The sequence below is a fragment of the Emys orbicularis genome, chromosome 1, assembly GCF_028017835.1.
Source record: "Emys orbicularis isolate rEmyOrb1 chromosome 1, rEmyOrb1.hap1, whole genome shotgun sequence".
NCBI lineage: Eukaryota > Metazoa > Chordata > Testudines > Emydidae > Emys > Emys orbicularis.
The window spans coordinates 118,240,306-118,261,905 of record NC_088683.1 but is presented as its reverse complement, the minus strand read 5'-3'; the positions used below and the strand labels follow the sequence as shown (position 1 = coordinate 118,261,905).

The window sequence follows — 21,600 nt, the reverse complement described above, 5'->3', positions numbered from 1 at the left end:
GGTACTAAGAGGACCCGGGCAATTATAGACCAGTCAGCCTAACTTTGATATCTAAAAAGATACTGGAACAAATTATTAAACAACCAATTTCTAAGCCCTAGAGGATCATAGGGCAATAAGTAATAGCCAACATGGATTTGTCAAGAACAAATCATGCCAGATCAACCTAATTTCCTTTTTTGGCAGGATTACTGGCCTAGTGGAGGGGAGAAGCAGAAGACATGAAATATCTTGATTTCAGTAAGGCTTTTGACATAGTTTTTTATGAAAATGTCATGTGGGACTAAGGAAATGTGGTCTAGATGAAATTATTATAAGGTAGGTCCAAAACTGGTTGAAAGACTGTACTGCAAGAGTAGTTTTCAATGGTTTGCTGTCAAACTTGGGGGATGTATCTAGTGGGGTCCCGCAGAGGTCTGTCCTGGGTTCAGTACTATTAATTATTTTCATTAATGACTTGGATAATGGAGCAGAGAGTATGCTTTTAAAATTTCTGGATGACACCAAACTGGAGGGGTTGGCAGCACTTTGGAGGACAGGATTAGAATTTAAAATCACCTTGACAAATTGGAGAATTGGTCTGTAATCAACCAGATGAAACTCAGTAAAGACAAATGCAAAGTACTATATTTAGGATGGCAAAATCAAACACACAAAATGGGAATAACTGGCTCGGCAGCAGTACTGCAGAAAAGGATCTGGGGGTTATAGTGGATAACTTTAATATAAGCCAACAATGTGATGGAATTGTGAAAAAGGCTAATATCATTCTGGGGTATATTAACAGGAGTGTTGTATGTAAAATATGGAAGGTTACCGTCCTGCTCTACTCAGCACTAGTGAGGCCTTACATGGAGTATTGTTCTGGGAGTCACACTTTAAGAAAGCTATGGACAAATTGGATAGAGTCCAGAGGAGAGCTACAAAAATTATAAAAGGATTAGAAAACTTGACCTATGAGGAAAGGTTAAAAAAAACTAGGCGTGTTTAGTCTTGAGAAAAGAAGACTGAGAAGACTGAGTGGGGACCTGATAGCAATCAATTGTTCTCCATGTCCACTGAAGGTTGGAAAAGAATTAAGCAGCTTAATCTACAGCATGGGAGATTTAAGCTAGATATTAGGAAAATTTTTCTAACTATAATGATAGTTAAGTACTGGAATAGATTGCCATGGGAGTTGCGGAATCCCTGTCATTGTTGATTTTTAAGGGCAGATTGGACAAACACTTGTCAGGAATTATCTAAATTTACCTGATCCTGCCTCAGCACAGAGTTGGACTACATGACCTCACAATGTCTCTTCCAGCCCTACATTTCTATGATTCTACATTGGATGGGCCACAAATAGGGGATAGATTTATGTGAATAGGAAGGTGTGACAGATGTGACAATTTCCTGCAATATTTTTGGGAGATCTTACTGTATTAAGTTTATGTATCATCATGGGCCAGGGACTGTATGAATTCCATGGGGGAGGGTGACCACAACTCCTCCAAGAATTAAGAACAGTGGGAGATATGACCAGATATGATCAACCTGTCACATCCTGAACAAACCTTATGGAATTAAGATAAACTTGAATACCCGGTCAGAAGGGAGAGAGAGACGTCTCCACCTATGAGAGGCAATAGCTGTGAAGCTGAAAACCAAGAGTGGGTGCCCTTGCTGAACCACAGAGGGGAAATACAGGTGCAGTTGCCCTGAACAGTGACAGGGGACAATTAGGCAAATTCACTCAGGCTGTAACACCTCCAGAAAAAAGTACCACTGCCTGGAGAGATTCATACATACTAGTTCAAACCGGAGTCTCCAGAGATTGACAAGACTGGACACCAAGCATGGACTACAACTGGAAATCTTACAAGATGAAGGACCTCACACAATCTCTCCCAAGTCAAAACAACAATTCCCATTCCTACTGCTCCCATCCTCTGTCAGCCCCCCGCCACCTCTGCCAACCAGCCAGCCGATTTACCAATCTCCCTCTTGATCTGCTTGTTTAGGGTTGTAAGCTAAGTGAGCAGTCACATTTTGTATTAACTAAAGTTTCCGAGAGGTCTTCAAGGATAGCTGGATATAAAAAAACATTGCAGTAATCCTACCCAGAGGTGGCTAAGGCACTGATAACTGTTGTGAGGTGCACATCTGAGAGGAGAGGTCAGAACCTTCTTCACTGAGCATATATTAAAGAAAGCACTCTTGGCTACTGCTTCTATCTGGGTATTCAAAAGCTGTGGAGGAGCTAGCAGGACTACTAGATTGCCAACTTTATTAAGAAGAACTCTGTGGAGCTCAAAAGCTAAATTGGTCCAATAAAAGATCCATCCACCTTGTCTCTCTAATATCCTGGGACCAACATGGCTACAACAACACTGCATACAACTTTATTAACAAAAGATGGGCCTGCCCCTGCAGTCCCGGGGGCAGATACCATCTCTCCCTTCTCCTGCAGCAGGCTCCCTCTTTGGTCCTTCATCTCCTCAGTGTACAGAAAGCTATTCAACCATCCTTCCCACCCTACAATGGCCACCACAGCAGTCACATCTGGGTGCATGAGCAAGGACCTTCCGCAGTGTTGCCAACTCTTGCAATATTTATTGTTTTTCTTAAAGCCCTAGCTCCTAAAGCCAAGAATCTCAACTTTCATTTGAAAAGTAAGTTTCTAGCCCTCATAGTTGAGGAGAAAAGGCTGAAAATATGACCCAACTGTAACCTAAGGGCTCAGAAACCAAGTCAAGTGAAAAGAACCCAAGTTTTATTTTTTTAATTTCATTATTATTTTTAAGACAATCTAGTAATATTTGAAGGGCCCAACTCATGATTTTTGAATGACTGAGGTTGGCAATACTGAAATAAGCCCTCAACCTAGAAGTTTCCCCAAATAAAAGTACAGAAAGCCCCCTCTCCACAACCATTCTAGTGCAAATGACTCAACCCCAAAAGTCTATTCCTTACATTATCCCCCCTCCCATTTCTGCCAACTAGATCAATCACCCCTATGGAAATGGATGGGGTCCTTCACCCTAACCCCCTACCCAAAAGACCAATCACTGGTTCATTCTCAAACAGAACTCTTGATTCAAAAGGTATAGCCCTGCCATAAAACAATGCTCAAATCCCATTTCCACAATGGGACAAGTCAGCTTTTGGTCAGTCAAAACTTCCCTGCCGGTATGTCAGTAGAAACTGGATGATCAGAAACTGCCTGGAGGCTTCCTCAGAGTCGTCAAAATTATTTAAATTAATATGACTCTAACTGAAATCATGATTATTTATTGTCCTATGGACAGTTTGTTCTCAATTACTCTGAACACTCTTGATCAGAGCGGCAGGTGGTGGACAGGTAGGAAGAATGGAGTTTTTATTGAACAGTCTCCCCATGAACAAGAGTGTTTATTCACCATTCCATTAGGTCATCCATTTGCAAGACTAATACAGTGATGTCAAAGCCAGAATCCCAGTTGTTTGATTCATTTGATTTATATTAGATTCATTATAGAGATTACAACTTCATTTACTTTTGTTTGAAATTGATCTGCAATTTCCACTATTTATAGAGGTTGTTTGATCATACACTGCAGACTTTATGTAACTGTGTAATAAATCTCTCTCATACACATACCCCCCTCCTGCCCACCTACCCTCTCAGGTTTGACTCTTCCATCTTTTAATTTAATGTCATATTGACCATGTAGCCACATTAACGTAAAACAGTATCTTTCTTCCCAGTCCCCAAAACATCTGCATCACATTACATCTTTCCACAGAAAAAGAATTCCTGCCCCTGTGTTTAGCCCACGTCCATCCCACCTCCACACACACCCCTGCCCCCCCCCCCCCGCCGCCCCCAAAAAACAAAAACAAAAGGGAAAATGATTGTTACTTACTAGGAACTCCAGATACCAGCCGTAAGGGGCGTAACACTCGGAAAGCCCGCAGTGCTTTAACATCAAATCCGGCACCTTTCCCTCCTATTGAATTCACCCCATCTGCTTTGGTTGCTTGTTCTAAAATTGCACTAAAAAGCCTGCAAAAAGGAAAGAGGAAACAAGCTGTAGGCAGACAGCAAGGCTCAGGCTAAACAGAAAATTAACTAACATCATAATATAATTGAAACTACCTCATATTGCATAAACCCACCAGATGTATCACATATCTGACTTGATAGTCATATGTAGTGGGGGAGAAAGAGACTTTTCCCCTATACAATATCCTGTAGTCTAGAAGAATGGGAACTGAGATGTAAGGCAGGAGACATACCGGTAAGTTCTAATTTCAGACGTTCCTCTGACTGCTATTAATATTTCTGTGCCATTTGCAACCTTTATTAACTGACACTCTACTGTAGAAGGGCAATTATTCAACCATTTCAGGGCCAATGGAACTGGGGGCGGGGGAGGGAGCTAGCATCTCTGCAATGGAAATAGTATGTGGAGGTCTATGTTTCTGCCTACCCACCAATATCGGGAGTGGACTCTGCTGCATTCACATGGAGGAAGATATGAGAGCAGGATCTGGAGGAGAGGCTGTAGCAGCTGCCAAGGCCACAAGATCAGGCTGACTGATGAGGAGCAGGTAAGACTCCCCAGCCCAGCCAGGTCCCACCTTCCAGCCACTACAGGTCCCAGCAGAGACAGCCAGCCCCGGGGAAGGGCAGGAGAGTGTGCACCAGCCATTAGTGTGAGGTGGGAGATTGGACAGGGCATCAGCACCTGGGTGGGAGGCAATGGCACACAGGTTGCTAGCTGCCAAGGAGGTGAGGGGAATACACGGCACCAGGCACCAACCCCAGAAACGGCAATGGGAACTACTGGGACATACCTTCCTAGCCTGGAGCCAGCTGCCCCCTCAAGTCTCAGTAACTTCCCTTGCTCCCTCTCCTATCCATCTGGTCCCCCATTCATAGGGAGTTCAGTCCCCCGATCTATTTTACATCTAACTCAGGTTCCACAAGGTCACTTCCGGTGAAACTGGCAATAGAACTCAGGTCTCATTTATTGCCTTTGAGAAGAACCATGTCATATTATGTGCGTGTGTAATCCATGTTAACAAAGTGTGGCCCTTTGACCCCCCTAAGGTTAGATCACATGCAGAAGTTTATGAGGCAGATAAAGATAGGCTTTTAGATCCAGAGATTCCAGTTTCAAACTTTTGTGAGGACCAAACAGCAGCATTCATTACATTTGGCAATGCTGTTTCTATTCACATTCTATTTCCAGAGCTAGGAATAGAAGCCATGAATCCTAAAATCAAATATTCCAGGGCTATTTCAACAATAGTTGTGTACCACGTGGCAAAGTATGCATCATGGCTCACTCTATGGGCTGGTCAAAATAGAAGATAACAGCATATTTCCCTACCAGTTACAAGTGTAGATGAAGTGGAAGAAGTCTGTGATCTGAAAATCTTGGGTTCAAACCCTAATGGTGGCTTAAGGGGGGTAAAAGTGTAGGTATAAGTTAGTGTGAAGACTCTGAAAAAATGCAACTGTTGACATGATGTCATGTCATATTACAAAACATTTTATTTAGAGGCGAATTTGGATTCTCATACTTGTGTTATTATGATATTTTTAGTGGTTTACTTGGGTTAATAGGAGCTGTCCCTTTAAAAACAGGGTGGGGCACTTAATTATAGAGTGTGTTTGAAGAAAGCAGAGCAGTGTGTGTGAGATGTTGTTTATGTGTGCAGAAAGTGGAAGACCCAGCCTGTGAAAGGTCAGAACTTGATTTAATACACTTATCTTTCAACAAAGTAAACTTCATTCTCGAAGTGCAACATTAGTATTTATTAGGAGAGTGAATTTCTGAGGGCATTACTAAGGAGCCACAAAGCCTTTCACCTTGAGGGCACCACTCTGAATCCAGTTCAACTCAGTAGAGATTAAAGAAGTTGTTCCCATCCAATGGTGCTGCTATCTCAGGTAAGTTTGGTGGGTGCCAGTTCCAGCTACGATGCCACAAACTCATCATCATGCTTTGAACTAAACTGGCAGATTCAACAGAGAGGCCGAAAACTGCATGGGCCAGGGAGAATAAAATAGCCCTGTTGCCTCTAGAGAAAATCCCCGCAGTTCAGGGTTGAGGTACGCTGGCAGGGCCATATGTGTGGGAAGCTTGCCCCGTAGATAAAAAGAAGAGTACATTCATTACAGCACTCAGGCCAGTACTGTACCTTTCACCAGCACTAATTTTCTTAAACTGAAGTTGCTGGTTATATACACCTTAGTTGCAAATGTCCCAGCTGGAGCTACACAGAACTTGGCAGCTATGACGGGGGAGCTAGTTGACTCAATTCAAAGTCATAATTTAAAGTATTGCTGAAAAATTAACAACCATGTAGTGAGTGTGAGAGGAGGCAGGAGAGTAGAGGGGAGGATGTTGCAAATTAATGAACAGGACCAAGAAAACCTCTTGAAAAAACCTACAGTAGATACTGCAGGACGTGGGGTGGTTGATTCAGTAGTTCCTGACATTCCCTTTCAGTAGGTGAACCAGCTGAAACAATGCCACAGCATGATGCGAGAGAGCACTGTGCTGATGGAGGCATTTTCAATGAGATGTAAAAGCAAGGTTCTACCCCCTTGCAGTTATTGAAGATCCCCTAGCACCTCTCCAAAGAGTATGAGAATCAACCCTATTTCATCTCAGATAAGCACATTCTGCAACCTAACTTCCCGTTCCATTTCCAACAGGATGCAATATTATCCACCTCCTATTTTAAACTGTTGTGTAGTGTTCTTGAGCATTGATAAATGATTTCTGAATCTCAGCCTAGGGGTCACTGCATCCAGTTTTGGTTCATTTCTTAAAGATTAACTACAAAGCAAATAAAAGACTAAATTGTTGATTTCTGCTTCTTCTTAATGATGTATGAAGACACCCTTATTATTTTCTTTTTTTCCCCCAATATTTTTCCTGCTTCCTTTTTTAGGTCTGACACATAAGGTATTCTCTTTGCCAAGGCCCTTAGCCAGATCTTTGGAGGACCTCAATAGTGGCACGACAAGGCTGCTACCTGTACTGCAGCTCTTTATTCCCCTGTCTTTGTGGATGGGATGCTGATTCTTATAGTCTAAGAGAAGATCTTGTCAAGGGGCTCTTGCAAACAGAGGGAACTGAGGATCTGATATTTCCAATGCAAATAACGAGCAGAGAAACACCTTTGAGAGAGAGTCTTTATACAGCATAAAGAAAAAGTAAAGGCCAAAAGATTTTTTGTTTTTGGCTTTACAGTTCACCTTTAAATATGGCTATTTTTTAACTCCAGGAAGGGTTTGTAAAGGTGGAAGTGCTTGAGGCTGCCCTTTAGAAAATTCCCCACAGACCTAAGGAAAGGCTCATTTCTACACCCAAGTTTTTGAATCTGTTCAGAATTTCAGACCCCTTGCAAATACCTTCAGTTCACAATCTAAGTAAGGTTGTTCTCTAAATTAAGATATCTTTCTCTTGGTCGAAACTGAGGGTCCTCAGAAAATACTGCTCTTAGGAAATGCATTACATGCTGTCTGGAAAGAAGAATATTCTTGTAACACAACACTTTCAAGTCATTTTTGTCAGGGAAGGAAATTTCCTTCTAAGTCATGATGAATTCCAAGGACAACAGTCGTATCAGAACACCCTTTATTTTCCAAAAGGAGAAAAATAAAATCAAAAGAACTAGGAAACAATTTAACTAATGATTAGCAGTTGTGGGATATGCTTCATTAGACAGCTTGAGTGTGTGATCTTTGTTCTTAACTAGCAATGTTCTTAAACAGAGCTTTATGATTGATACCTATGCAAAGAGATTTTTCTTCAAAGCAGTATTTAATGGCTCTGCCACAGAAAGGTCATAGGCTATTTGAGGATAAGCTAGATCAATCTTTAAAGGACTTAGCTGCTCAGAAAGCAGATCAACCATATTGCAAGACAGATAAGTTGTTACAAGCCTATAAGTCTAAAGTGCATCCCTTCTTCAGAAGGCATTCTCTTAAGTCTAGATATAGTCCTTGCTTTTAATGCTCTTCTCCTTTCCTGACATGGATTCATCTGACCATCCTAGAACTACACATTCAAAGTGAAGTCACAGATTTCTTCGGGCAGCAGATGATCCAACTTTTGAAGACAGGGAGATAATTGGTACTATAAAGCGTAGCAGATAATGGGTACTATAAAGAATTAATGTAGGCTGCTTTCTAGAATGCTCATTCCCTATCTCCTTGTCTACCTGAAAATAATGAACAATATCAGAATAGTTTCTCCTTATTAGACCTTCCAGCTGCATGCACTGGTGTGGTGGGAAAAAATGGGAGTTAAGATAGACAGAGGATCTAGACATTGTCCTTGGTTATGTTCCCTTTTGCCACAGCAGCACCTGAATTATTCTTTGTATATAGGATTTTTCCATTTCCCATCCAGCCCTACTCTTTTTTCTATGGTGAGAACCATCAACATTTAAAGAAGAAGATTCCAATGGCAGAATGAGTGCAAGATGACAGCTGTGATGAAAAAGTCTTTAAAATTTAATGCTTTAGGTCAGTGGTTCTCAAACTATGGAGGCATGGGAGTGTGTCTAGGGAGGTGCGAGCTGTTGGCTTTTTTTGCCAGGGGGAGGAAGGAAGAGCTCTGGCTGTCAGTCCTGGGTGTTTGGAGCTCATGCAGAAGAGCTGTGCACATCTGGGAGGCAGGGAAAAGGGGACAGCCAGAGCCCTACCACTCTGGGGCTGACAGCCGGAGCCCCGCCACCTGGGCTCGGGCTCTCCTCCTGCACCCTCCTTCTATTCCTCACCAGAGGCAGCCCGGACTCAGGCTCTCCTCCCGCCCCCCCCTCCGCTCCATCCCTTAATTCCCATCTGTCAGCCCCGGGATGCAGCAGCAACGCAGAAATAAGGGTGGCAGTGGGGTGCTAAATCTGCTGTGAAAAGTGATTTTGACAAATATCACTTTTTACATTGTCTCCCTTACTTCTGTGCTGCTGCTGGCATGGCGCTGCCTTCAGAGCGGGGCACCCAGCTCTTCGCTCTGCCTTCAGAGCTGGGTGGTGGTTTATATGCTTGGGGGGGGGGGGGGGGGAAGACATAAACAACTACAGACACAAAGAAGGGGGGGGGGGCAATCAAATAAGTTTGAGAACCACTGGTTTAGGTTACACTTTCTGAATATTACCAGGAAAGCACCATCCTCTTTTGCCATCCCATGAACCTCTATGACCTTCTCTGGCCTATGTTACAATACTACAACTATGTCCATATCGGTCAGCCCCAAGAGAACAGTTATCACAGGAAGGCAAGTTTTTCTTTATTCCTTGGAGAACAGTAACACCCAGAGGCCTCCAAATACAAAGCAAGAAACAGTTCCAGCCCACAAAGTCACAGGAGCATCCTTGAGCTGCATCCTTCTAAATTACCCAGGTCTTTAGTTTTAGCAAACTGGTATTAGTCAAGAGTTTAGGATAATACATTTAGGTTCGCTAGCTCTAAACTGGGTTTCTGAGCATCATATCCATCAATCTAGAAGCCCTACAGAGTGTGGCTAGAATTAGCATTACATTTTTTTAGTTAGTGTCTCATTCTCTTCTGAAATCTCATTAATGAGCCTGTGCTCAATGTTAAGGAAGCCTGGGCTGAGTTGGGAACACAGTAGGCAGCATGTACAGCCACTGTCAGGTGAATGCTTCCTCTTGTTTCAGGCTGCCACTGGAACCATTTCCAGCAACACTGATGGACACCAGAGGAAGCCCTGGCTGGTTCCCCTCAGATGGAAGAAAATGGTAGGTCAATAAAGGGTCTTTGCAGGAAGCAGAATAAAAAAGAAAATGGAGAAATTTGGAAAACTTCCTGCCCCTCCAACAAAATCAATTCAAGTTTAAATATGGTGTAACTGCAGCCTGGGTTTACACTGCAATTTTCAAACAAACAGTAGGGAGCAAGCAGGGGAGAACAGGGGCAAACAGCATTGCCTCTCAGAATTTGCTGATAAGTAGGGTCTGCTGGGAGAGGAAGCAGCACACCACACTATGACATAGTCCTGTATGAGCCAGTCTAAATAGATAAATATCAGAGAAACCCATCCAGCCTTAAAGTGGAATCTGCTGCTCGCAATTGTTACTCTTTAACTGGGACCTAGGGGTCTTGGTCATGTTTATATATGTGTAATCTTTCCCCTGTTGCAGTTGCTGTCAGATTGTTTCCTCCAGCTACAGAGTAAGTGTTGCTGAACATGAGAGCAGACAGAATAGCACAGTGAAGAGCTGCTGCTTTTGTCACTGGCAAGGGAATTAATTTCAGCCTGAATATCATCTTGCTGATTAACAGGCCTAATAGGAAAACTCAAGTTAAACTACATATAATGCTGATCTAACATTTCTGGAACCCTGTTCTTTTACATGACAATAGAAAGGGGGTAAAATATTTGTCCTCTTTTAAAAAGTCTCTATAAAGACCCACATAAAATGAAAATAATCAGATTCATAAGGCCCTTATTCATATTGAGCAGCAGTCCCTAGTCAGGTGACTGAATGCTACATGAGTATAGGTTGCAGAATCAGATTTATCTTGGGAAACCAGTTAATCCCTGGGTGGATGTGACTAATTTCCTGTGGTATTTTTTTACTCCTTTGGGGGTGCGGAGGTGAGAGCACCAAAATAGCAGGGCGAAGAGTCTAGGCAGGAGGTAGGGCTGTTTTGGGACTAAGAATAGGTTCCAACTTGTCCCACCTCCTTGATGGGAACTCCTCCCCCCACTTCCAACTATCATTCTGGAAGCAACAGGGATCAAGTAGCGCAGCAGCAGCAGCAAAGGTGAGTGGTTAGGAGTTTTATAGCTTTCGGTTCCTCCATACAAGTAAACAAGTGGCCAGATGATCAATGGATTTGGGCAGCAAGCATAAGCTGCTTTGGCTGCTAAAACTGCCCTTTTTTGGTACTCAGTGTGGGAATGGAGGCGAGGATTTCTATTGGAAAGGGAAGGACAGGGGAGGGCCTGGATGCTGGTGGGGCATGGAACTCACTCTGGAGATGAGGCTGGAGATAGGAAGGGAAGAGGCATTCAGGAGAAGAAGACCCAGCCTCATTGCCTTAAGGGTTAGTTCATCCCACGTTACACTTCCTTCATCTAACTACCATTCAAACAGCTTGTCATGTTGCTTTCCAAGTTTCTAAGTCAACTAACTCAACCCAATTTAATGTATCATTTCCCCTACATTAAACCCTTCACCTCATCCCATGATTTTTCTGCTCTCCGTAGTGAGATAGGGATACCTACTGGAGATTTGCCTACAAGTGTCGCAGAAATTGCTCCACTCTTGTACTTCTAATCCCTAGGGAAATTAGGAATTTAACTGCATGTGCAGGCCCAGAATCTTCTCTGAGAAGAGGGTCAGGAAGCAGAAGCATGGCCACTCAGAAAAAGTATATAGAAGTTGAACAGTGTCCATGCTGTCCCCTTTCCTAAAGATGATAACTCATCTCAGCTTCAGCAGCATTGCACAACTCACTGTGAGGTATCCAAAAAGGGATAGCTTGCTTCCTGGCTGCTTTTCTCTAGGGCTTCACAATTCCTCTGGCTTCTCAGAGGTCATGTTTTAGGAGGCTATAAGGGAATGATGAAGCTCAATTCCTAGCTCACACACTCTTTTTAGAGGCTCCCATGTCTCAGAGATACGCTGATACCATATGGAAAACTTTGAAAAACATTCTGTTAGAGAAAATGTGGGTCATACAACACATTCTCTGTATTTCTTTTGTTTTGGGCTTTTTAAATAATTGGTAGGGCCATTTTAATCAAAATATGCTCCTCATTCCTGATAATGTTGCTTTCTGCCTGACCCTCACAGTGGTCAGGCCCAATAATGGACCAATGTGGAACATCTTTTAACATTTTATTTTCTGAAATATTTGTTGGACCTGAGCCCTGGGGTTCACTCATTGTTACAGGTAACAAGTTACAATTACATCCCATGAACTATTCTCCCCACATTCATGGAGCTGTCAAGAGTTAATTTATTTGATTGTCTTCTGTCAGGATTACACTCAGGAGTCTGAGACCCAGCTGTACATTGCCCAATAATCTTGTGTTGCTTTCTGTTTTTTCCTCCACAAGTGTTAAAAAGTGGTTTACTTTCCATGCCTTAGAAATGGGTAAAGTCCCAGGAATGGGGTCTAAGGAGCTGGACGTACACAATACCAGAAAACCCATGCCAAGATTAAACATTGTGGGCCAGCTCCTCAGCTGGTATAAATCAGCGCTATTCCACTGAAGTCAACAGAGCAACACCAGTTGTACCAGCGGAGGATTTGACACTGAATTCAGTACATTCTCTGTATGTTTGGTAAAGGAAGGGAGCCTGCAGGTGGGGTGAGTTGGGGGGATGGGTGGTGGAGATGAGAGAGCCAGAATATGCAGTACAGTCAGTCAAACAAGCATCCATAAGAAGCCTATGCACTCCTCCTCTGTAATGTACCCAGTTGGAATTCCTGATACCCCAACATGAACTCTTTGTGTTCCCATGTGTACAGTGTACTCAAAGACAATAGTACTCACCCTACTACCACAATTATAAAATCTAGTAAATTCCAGCCATTGCGGAGGTAAGCGTTGGGGTGAAAGAGAAGTCCATATGCTATTACTTTTAAAAATGCTTCCACTGTAAAAATTATGAGAAAGAGATATTCCACTCGTTCCTGGAGAGAAGACAAAAGAAAAAAGAAAGACAACAATTAGCTCAGTGCTGAAAAACAATGGGTAAGAATCTGTTTACCTTTTTTACATTTTATCTATGCAGCCTTCTAGTCACTGGCCCACCAGAGCCACTTGGGAATATCCAGTGTTAAACCCCATTACTTGCCAATGAGCTTTTCCTCTCCGAATTGTTATTTCTGTGGCTAGCTTGATGGGCTAGCAGCAGTGCAGTCAAGGTTAGGATGCGAGTTTCATGTTCCTTGACTTGTCAGGAACTGTAAACTCTGCAGAGACAGAATGCTCAGCGCCAGTGTCGGGAGGCATCACTCTCTAGAACACCTCTACCTCGATATAACGGTGTCCTCGGGAGCCAAAAAATCTTACCACGTTATAGGTGAAACCGCGTTATATTGAACTTGCTTTGATTCACCGGTGTGCACAGCCCCGCCCGCAGCGCTGCTTTACCGCATTATATCCGAATTCATGTTATATCGGGTCACGTTATATCGATGTAGCGGTGTATCTTGTTCTCGGGAGGATGTATTGAGAGGCATTGACAGGCTCCAGAGTGAGCTGTGTCCAACCCTCTTGGAGGGGGAAGGTGGCTGGATTTGAGGCTTTGTGGAAAGAAGAGGGAAGAAGAGTGGCCCTGCTGAGACACACACATCACCCCAAGAAAAACTGTCATTCTTTTCACTTGTCTTGTGAGATTGCTTCCTGCATTGTTGGGGGAAAAAACGGATGTAGGAACGTGATAAATGATTTACAGTTCATATGGATTCATTAGCACTCAGTGCATAGTCACCATCATTTTAGTGATTTCATCAGAATATTCACATGTGCAACTTGTGAAATGCAATCCAGAGTTTGGTACACGCAAAGGAAGTCATCTGCAGTGACAATACAGTCTGATTCAGCAGGGAGGTTTTAGGAGTCCGAATATGGGTTTAACCTCTCTCTTAACTTCGGATTTCCTATTCCCAGGATGGAGGCAGAGCCGTAGCACTGCTAAAGTGACAATGAGCCCAGTCCTCCTCACTCACTTCCTAGCCAGTCACTGCAAAGGCCCTGAGAGCAGCCTTAGAAGATAATTAGCACTCAGCTGTCCCAGGATCAGAGCAGTCATGTAGGTATCTACACTGAATCTGGGAGTGAGCCTGGGTCCACAGACATGCTAGCAAGGCTCATGCTAGCCTACTAAAGACAGCTGTGTGACAGTGCCTTGATGTTGCTGCTGAGGCTGGAGCTCAGATTCTGAAGCCCCATCCCTCATCCTAGATTTCAGAGCCTAAGCTACAGTATCTACATAGCTACTTTTAGCGTGCTAGTGTGAGCCCTGCCAACACAGGTCTGTGGGCCCAGGCTGGGAGGCTCGTTCTCAGATGCTGTGTCGACATGCCCCTGGACTCAAAGGGAAACGATAGTTGTAGTCCTCAGAGCTACCAAGATTATATCTACCAAGTCTCCCTCATTGGAGAGAGTCTTATGTTGGATTAATTTTAACTGAAGCCTCTCTCTTTGGTAAGGAAAGATGTTGTTGCATGTGCTTCAAAGAAGAATGTACAAGCCTCATCCTCACAATCATTTGGAAATCTCATTCATTTAAATGATTACAGCTGGGACACATTGCAAAGTAGGCCCCTAACAATCCCATGAGCTGCTTGGTTGAGATGAAAGTCTGAGATGCAATGTTCAGCCTTGCAAAATTCTCTAGAAAATTTACTAGCCCAGGTACAAAAACGACTCCTTCAATCCACCATTACGCTAATAAAAATATCAAATTATTTTTTACTTGCCTATCAAAAGTTACCCTTGAGAGAAGGCAAAGCTGCATGGCTGCAGTGGATGCCAGAAGGTGACCAGGCCCTTGAATAGGTTAAACTACATATTTTGTTAAAGAGAGTCACATTTGAAAATTCAGGCTGTCTCTAGAACACCCTTTCTCAAATGCGGCCACCAGGGGGTTTCCCTGCGGCCATGTCAGTTTCCTGGGGGGCGGGGGGAAGCATCAGCCCCTCCCCTTCGTCCCTGTTGCTCCTGCATGTGCCATCTCTCTGGAGACACAGGTGGGGCACACAACACTTAAGGAGCAAGGTGAGGAGGCGAGGAGGGGGTGAGAAGGCGAGCGGCGAGGTGAGCATTGGGCGGGGGGGCCTGGCGGGGGAGTGAGGAGGCGAGCGGCCAGCAGCAGGGTGAGGAGGCAGGCGGGGTGTGTGTGTGGCTGCGAGCGGGGGAGTGAGGAGGTGTGTGTGAAGAGGCAAGCGGTGAGGTGAGCAGCAGGTGTGGGGGTGAGGAAGCGAGCGGCGAGGTGCGTGGGGGAGTGAGGAGGCAAGAGGCGAGTGGCAGGGGGGCCCTGGTGGAGGGGTAAGGAGGCGAGCGGCTAGCCAGCAGCAGGGTGAGGTGGGCGTGTGAGGGTCTGGCTGCGAGCGGGGGAGTGAGGAGGCGAGCGGAGAGCTGGGGGTGATGAGGAGGCAAGCGGCGAGGCGAGTGGCGGGGGGCTGTGGGCCCTGGCGGAGGAGTAAGGAGGTGAGTGGCAAGCCAGCAGCTGGGTGACGAGGCGGGTAGGGGGGTCTGGCTGCGAGCGGCGGAGTGAGGAGGTGAGTGGTGAGCCACTAGCAAGTGGGAGTTCTCGCAGAGGGCAGGGAGGTGTCTGTGGCAGGGGAGTGAGGAAGCGAGCGGTGGGTGGGGGAGTGAGGAAGCGAGCAGCGGGCACATGGGCGGCAGGTGGAGCCCCCCTTTGGGGAGGCTAGCCCCCGACTCCACCCCTTCTGCCCGCACTCCCCCCGGCAGCTGAAGCCCCGAGACCCCCTGCGCTGGGAGCCACAAGCCCCCCCCACCTGGAGAAGCCCCAAGACTTGCCCCCCCCCCCGACCTGCCTGGAGGAGCTCCTGGCCGGCTGAAGCCCTGAGCCCCACCACCTGCCCGGAGGAGCCCCGGGCCAGCCACAGCCGTGCGTCCCCTCCCCAGACCCAGGCCACCCAGATATGTTTTTCATTATTATTTGGACTTCTATTATGTCAAAGCATTTTTAAATTTACTTCAAAATTGTTATACAGACAACTTTTACTAAAAAAGCAAAAGAAACAATAAAAAAAAAAGACAAGAACGTGCAAAGCACCTTATTTGTGTTTCTATTCTGTTAGGTCCAGTAGAGATAACTGTGCATGATTTTTATTACTGAGTCTGCAAAAAAAACCCAAAACCTTACATAAATAAATTACAATGATTTGGACGTATATATGTGCATATTAGTTTATTAACTTTAGGAAAAATAAATAATTTTAGGAAAAAGTGTCAGTGCGGCCACCAGCAAGAGTTAGTGGCCACACTCTGAGGCCACTAAAAAATTTGTTGCGAGAACCACTGCTCTAGAAAAACACAAATAAACTAAACTTTTGGCTCAAGTAGATCCTGCAGTCTGACCAGTGAAATAATTCAGTGAGTCACTGCCTGATTTTGCATCTCTGTTTCGGAATATAATTGGCCAATTCTCCCTGCCCGCTACTCTGCTGAATGCATGCATCACTGCTTCTCTTTGGTGGATCACAGCATTAAAATAAGTCATTACAACATCTGACCCAGACACACTCCTAAACCTCTAAGATTAACGTTCAACTCTAGATTGTTAACAGTAACACAGTGGCTAGCAAAGCACCTGATGCTCTAGTGGATGACCAAGACCCACATTATCCAGTTCATCTGCACATTTACATTAACACACTATTGTACATGCCTCAGAAATCTGTTTTACAGTAGCATACAAGCCTTTGTGCTTAAAAAGGCTGTCGTTTTCCATTAGATAATGCTATCTTAGCATTGCAGTATGCCCTGCACTTAATGCAGGGGATAACTAGCGAAATTACACATATATTAGGTAAATGTTACTTAGCCAAAGGGTACGTCTACACTTATTTCCTGGTTCGGCGGCAGGCAATCGATCTTCTGGAACCGATTTATCGTGTCTTGTCTAGACGCGATAAATCGATCCCGGAAGTGCTCGCCGTCGACGCCGGTACTCCAGCTCGGCGAGAGGAGTACGCGGCATCGACGGGGGAGCCTGCCTGCCGCGTCTGGACCCGTGGTAAGTTCGGACTAAGGTACTTCGAATTCAGCTACGTTATTAACGTAGCTGAATTTGCGTACCTTAGTCCGAAGTGGGGGGTTAGTGTGGACCAGGCCTATGTCTACACTACACACCTTTTAGCGACACAGCTGTGCTGCTACAGCTGTGCCACTAAAAGGTGCACAGTGTAGCCGGTCTTTGTTGGTGGAATAAATACACCCCCAACAAGAGGCAGTAGCTTTGTCAGCGGGAGAGCTCTGTCCTTTTCATTGGTAAAACTTTTGTTGTTCGAGGGGGTGTTTTTTTTGCACCCCTGAACGACAAAAGTTTTACCAACGAAAGTGCAGTGTAGACAAAGCCTAAGGCCTGGTCTACACTACCCCCCAAATTCGAACTAAGGTACGCAACTTCAGCTACGTGAATAACGTAGCTGAAGTCGACATACCTTAGTTCGAACTTACCGCGGTTCAGACGCGGTCCACATGCGGCAGGCAGGCTCCCCGTCGACTCCGCGGTACTCCTCTCGCCGAGCTGGAGTACCGCAGTCGACAGCGAGCGCTTCCGGGATCGATTTATCGCATCCAGACCAGACGCGATAAATCGAACCCAGAACTTCGATTCCCAGCCGCCGAACTAGTGGCTGGGTGTAGACCTGGCCTAAGTTACCCGATGCAATTGTAAATTACAGTGGTCACCATTAACCTTCACACACAGAGATATCCAAGACATTTCAGTTTACAGTTACAATACCAATACTGGTAACTGTTTACAAATGTTGACTTTTTATAAGGTGACCACTCTACCTCCAACCTCACATTACTTATTGTTACTCAAAGAAATTAGCATGCAAGAGTAAATAGCCAACTGCCTGGCCACTGGCTTGGCAACAGATAAGAGCTCTGAAATGGTAAAAGGCTTGCTGATTCCTGAAATAGTCTTATTTAATGTCCCTGCCCTTCCCCCAATTCCCTGGAGCTGAGTGGCTACTGGCTGTGCAAACAGTAGAAAAACAAACATTGACGATTAAGTTCCATGCGCACATTTGTAAAGTAAGTGTAAGCGGAGCTGTCAGAGGACCTCTAATAAAAATCAATGTGTGATGGGAAGTCTTTATGCAGCGCCTTTTGATTACCACGCGCCTTTGTGCTGCCACATGCCTTTATCAGCATGGCATGAGGCCAGGCTACATCCTGCTCAGCAGGCAGCTAGCCTGTGTTAACTCCGCGGTGAGGAGACAATGCCCTAGCTAAGAAAAAGTCTGTGGGAATACAAGAGGAACACAAAAATGGGCTCAGCTGGGGAACAATGTGATGGGAATTAGGCATGGCAGTGCTGCAATTGGGACTGAACTGGCCTTGCTAGGGATGAACAAACGTCTTTAAAACGGAAAGGGAGAGACTTCTCTTACTCCATCCCATTCCATTAAGGGCCTCTCTCTATGCCTCACTGAAAGGGTTTCCATAGCCATAAGCAAGCCCTGCGTAGATAGATCCGCCCTTTTGTTCCACCCCCATGGATCACCATTAGGGTTTGAGACCACAGTCCTCAGATTGCTTTCTGAGGGGCTCCATGTGCAAATGGAGCCCAGCTATTTTGGTGGTGTTATTCCTTGTGCTTGGGCCAACTAATAGGTGGATCTGTGGATTGAGGTGGCGGTGTACTCAGAACAGTTTTTAGTGGACTGGTGCCCATCTCACACAAACCAGCCCCAAAACTGATACCAGCTAACATGCTGATTGGCAGTCTTAGTTGAGAGGGCAAAGTTTCAATGTACACAGAGACTAAATTGCCCTTTCATTAGTAGAAGTCAAACTTGAAGCAGAGTGCCATGGTGACGTGTGGCAACGTGGAGCCCATCCCAATGCCCTCTGAATTCAGAATTTTTTTTTTTTTTTTTTTTTACACAACTCAGCTCCAGAGCCAAAATTTAAAGAATTAACAAATTCCATTTGGTCGGGCTTAAGGCCCTCAGATCCTTTTGCCTCCTAAAGATGCCTATGGAATTATAGACTCATGTTCTGTTATTGTAATATGGCTGTTTGCTGAACCCTGTTGCTGAGTAATAATCTGCCAAGATATTGTATATGTCTGTTTGTGCACGCGCACACACACACACTTCTTTACAATGTTCTAGTTAAAGCTGAAAGATCCATAAAAAACAAAACACTGTAAAATCCTCTGCAATGAACATAAGATACCAAACACTGCTGAGCAGAACAGAGACTTTATTACCCTCTCCATTTAAACTAATGATTTTAGGAACCAAAACCAAAGGAAAAAATATTGCCTAGTTTTAAATGTGCAGCTACTTTGAGACTATTTCAAGAGGCCACTTTTTAGTTCTGTTTGGAACTGAGGATTTTTTTTTTAAAATCATTGATTTATGTTCACTTCTTTTCTAAACCATAAACCTCAGCAGCTCTCCACTAAAAAGGCAGTGTGGTTTATTGGTTAGAAGACATGCCTAGGATTCAGGATGGGAGGGGGGTCCAGTCCTGGCTCTGATGCTGACCTGCTTCATGAGTTTAGGGAAGGGGAGAATACCTACTGTACTTGACAATCATGGAGCTTAATTTGTAATGAAAGAGGTGTCGGGGCTCAAGGAATTTTTTTACTTCATAACTGATGCAGCAAGCCCCAGCACAAATTAAGCACTGGGCTTAATCAACTCATGGTGATAAAGTGCTTTGCCATAATTGGATGGATGAACCTTAGATAATTTTCAGCTTTAAGTGCCATTACTGGGTGAGCATCCAAAGTGACGCTTATCTTTGCTCTAACAGAGCTCAATAGTATAATTTAGTGCCAGATTAACCCTGGGGTTCCAGGACCCAGAGGATGTAGAAGTGCAAGATACCCTGCATTTCCACTCTTTTGGGAAGCCCAGGACCAGTTGGCACCACCCTAAAAGATGCCAGCCCACAGAAAGTGATTCATTTCCTCTCCTGGGCAGTCTCTGTTGGCAGGGATCTTACGCAGCTCCAACCTGAGTTTAAATATGTCCTCTCCCAGTAGAGTTCCAGGATACTGTTGCTGCCCTGGGGTTGAATGCCCTTTCCAGCTCAATGACCCTCTGGGCTGAAAGAGGGTGCAAACTGGATCCTCTTGTCACCTTCAGAGTTAATCCAGTCCAGAGTGATAAGACAAAACACAATGGCAGATTCAGAGCGAAGTTGGAATACAATACGGTAAAGAAAAAAGACAAAAGATACCATATGTTTTCAGCTGTCATTGAGAAATTTATTCAGTGTCTATGAGGCTGGAATGCAGGATGCATGTTGCAGATGGAGGGAATTGCAGAGCAGAAGGCTTTTGCTTGGCTAGTGGCAAGGCTGTGGCGCAACAGAGAAAAGGCCAGGCAAAATGTCTGGAGCGAGTGGGGAAGGGAATATAGAGAGAAACGTTGACTTGAGCTAGTTGGAATAAATCTCCAGAGCACGTACAAATGTTCTGTGGCTGGTTTCAGTGCTGGTTATTACAGACACTGGACACAAGCATCAGCTAGAGTAGCTGACATTTTAATCAAAGCTTCGTTTCACCAGAGTTTACATTACAGAGAAATAGATCACACATTTGCTTACTCTTAATAAAGACATAAGCTTTAACCTATTGTTAACACTAACATCTGTTTCCAAAGGATTTTGGAATTATTACATTAACACCAGAAACCTCTAATCCCATTTTTCATTGCTGAAGATGTCTCTGTGTTGTCTATAATTCCTACTGATGTCCTGGGGCAATGGTGGGAGTTTGAAAACATCAAGTTCATGCAAGCAACTCTGAGTGAACAGGCATAGCGTTCTGGGGCTTTTTTCCACTGGGAGTTAAGTTACCAACCCAGCACTACCTCTGAGGAGCTGACCAGAACTGTGCTACTTTCCCATCTCTTTCTTCCAACATCCTCCTTCCCATCTCACACATGCCACACAGCATTATTAGTTTTTAATATTTCTATTGCAGTAGTTACTAAAGGCTTCAATCAGGACCAGGTCCTCACTGTGCTAGGTGCTGTACTGTCCCTGTCCCAAACAAACAGTTAACAATCTAAGAAATTTAAACATTACAAGTGTAACCCTTCTGCCAGGTGGAGTCAGCAGCACCTAGGGGTTACTCTTAAAAATACAAAACAGAACTGGCTCAAGTCCCAACCCAGTAATCTGGGAAAACCCTACCATCATCCCTAGAGGCAATACTCCCTGTCTTGCAAGCACTGAATCTGTGTATAACAAAAAAGAACTTTTATTAAAAAGGGAGAGGGAACCAAGCATTAATTTTTGACACCACCACAACCACATTCAAAAGCATGTGATCATAAGCAACCCGACCTCACAGTGCATTGGGCAGTGTCCTTTGCCTCAGTTTCCCACCTTGCAGTGGGAAAGTGCGACAATGTCCCTTTAACACATCACTCCCCTCTCCCTCTGCTGCAACCCACACAGAGCTGGCTATCTTTGGGTAGCAAAGACCCAGAATTCAGGGATGTGTTCACAAGATTCACCTCCCACCCCTGAGGGCATCAAGTAATCCCTCTGCTGCTGCCACTGTTTATCTGCTACCACTCTCTGCTGCCATCAGCCACCTCTGCTTGCTGCTCCTACAACATCATGTTCTGAGGTTCTGCCACTTAACTCAGCTCCTAGTGATTTCAGCAAGTAGTGGGGAATCTCACAGCCAGTGCAGTCTTTGTGTTGTCTTTCACTGTCCCCACACAAGTCTAAGCCTTAGCTCCTAGACCTGCTCAGAAACTACATCAGCTCTAGGAATCACCAACCAGAAACAAGGACTCTCTATTGAGTCTAATTAGCTCTTAGTTAAACACTGAAGAGGAGCTGTTCAAATAGTGTCTAGGACTCTTTGGGAAGAGCCCACACCACCAGA

At 44.6% G+C, this 21,600-nt stretch overlaps 1 protein-coding gene across 2 annotated transcripts in view; it reads right to left on the bottom strand.

Moving 5' to 3' along the window:
* Nucleotides 1–21,600, bottom strand: part of CACNA1C (calcium voltage-gated channel subunit alpha1 C) — a 607,732-nt gene that overhangs the window by 254,888 nt on the left and 331,244 nt on the right. For both annotated transcript variants that reach the window (XM_065403340.1, XM_065403334.1), the window contains exons 3-4: nt 12,522–12,661; nt 3,888–4,027 (exon numbers count right to left, since the gene is read on the bottom strand). In XM_065403340.1, coding sequence (XP_065259412.1) covers nt 3,888–4,027; nt 12,522–12,661 — 280 coding nt within the window. The remainder of the gene's footprint in view (nt 1–3,887; nt 4,028–12,521; nt 12,662–21,600) is intronic.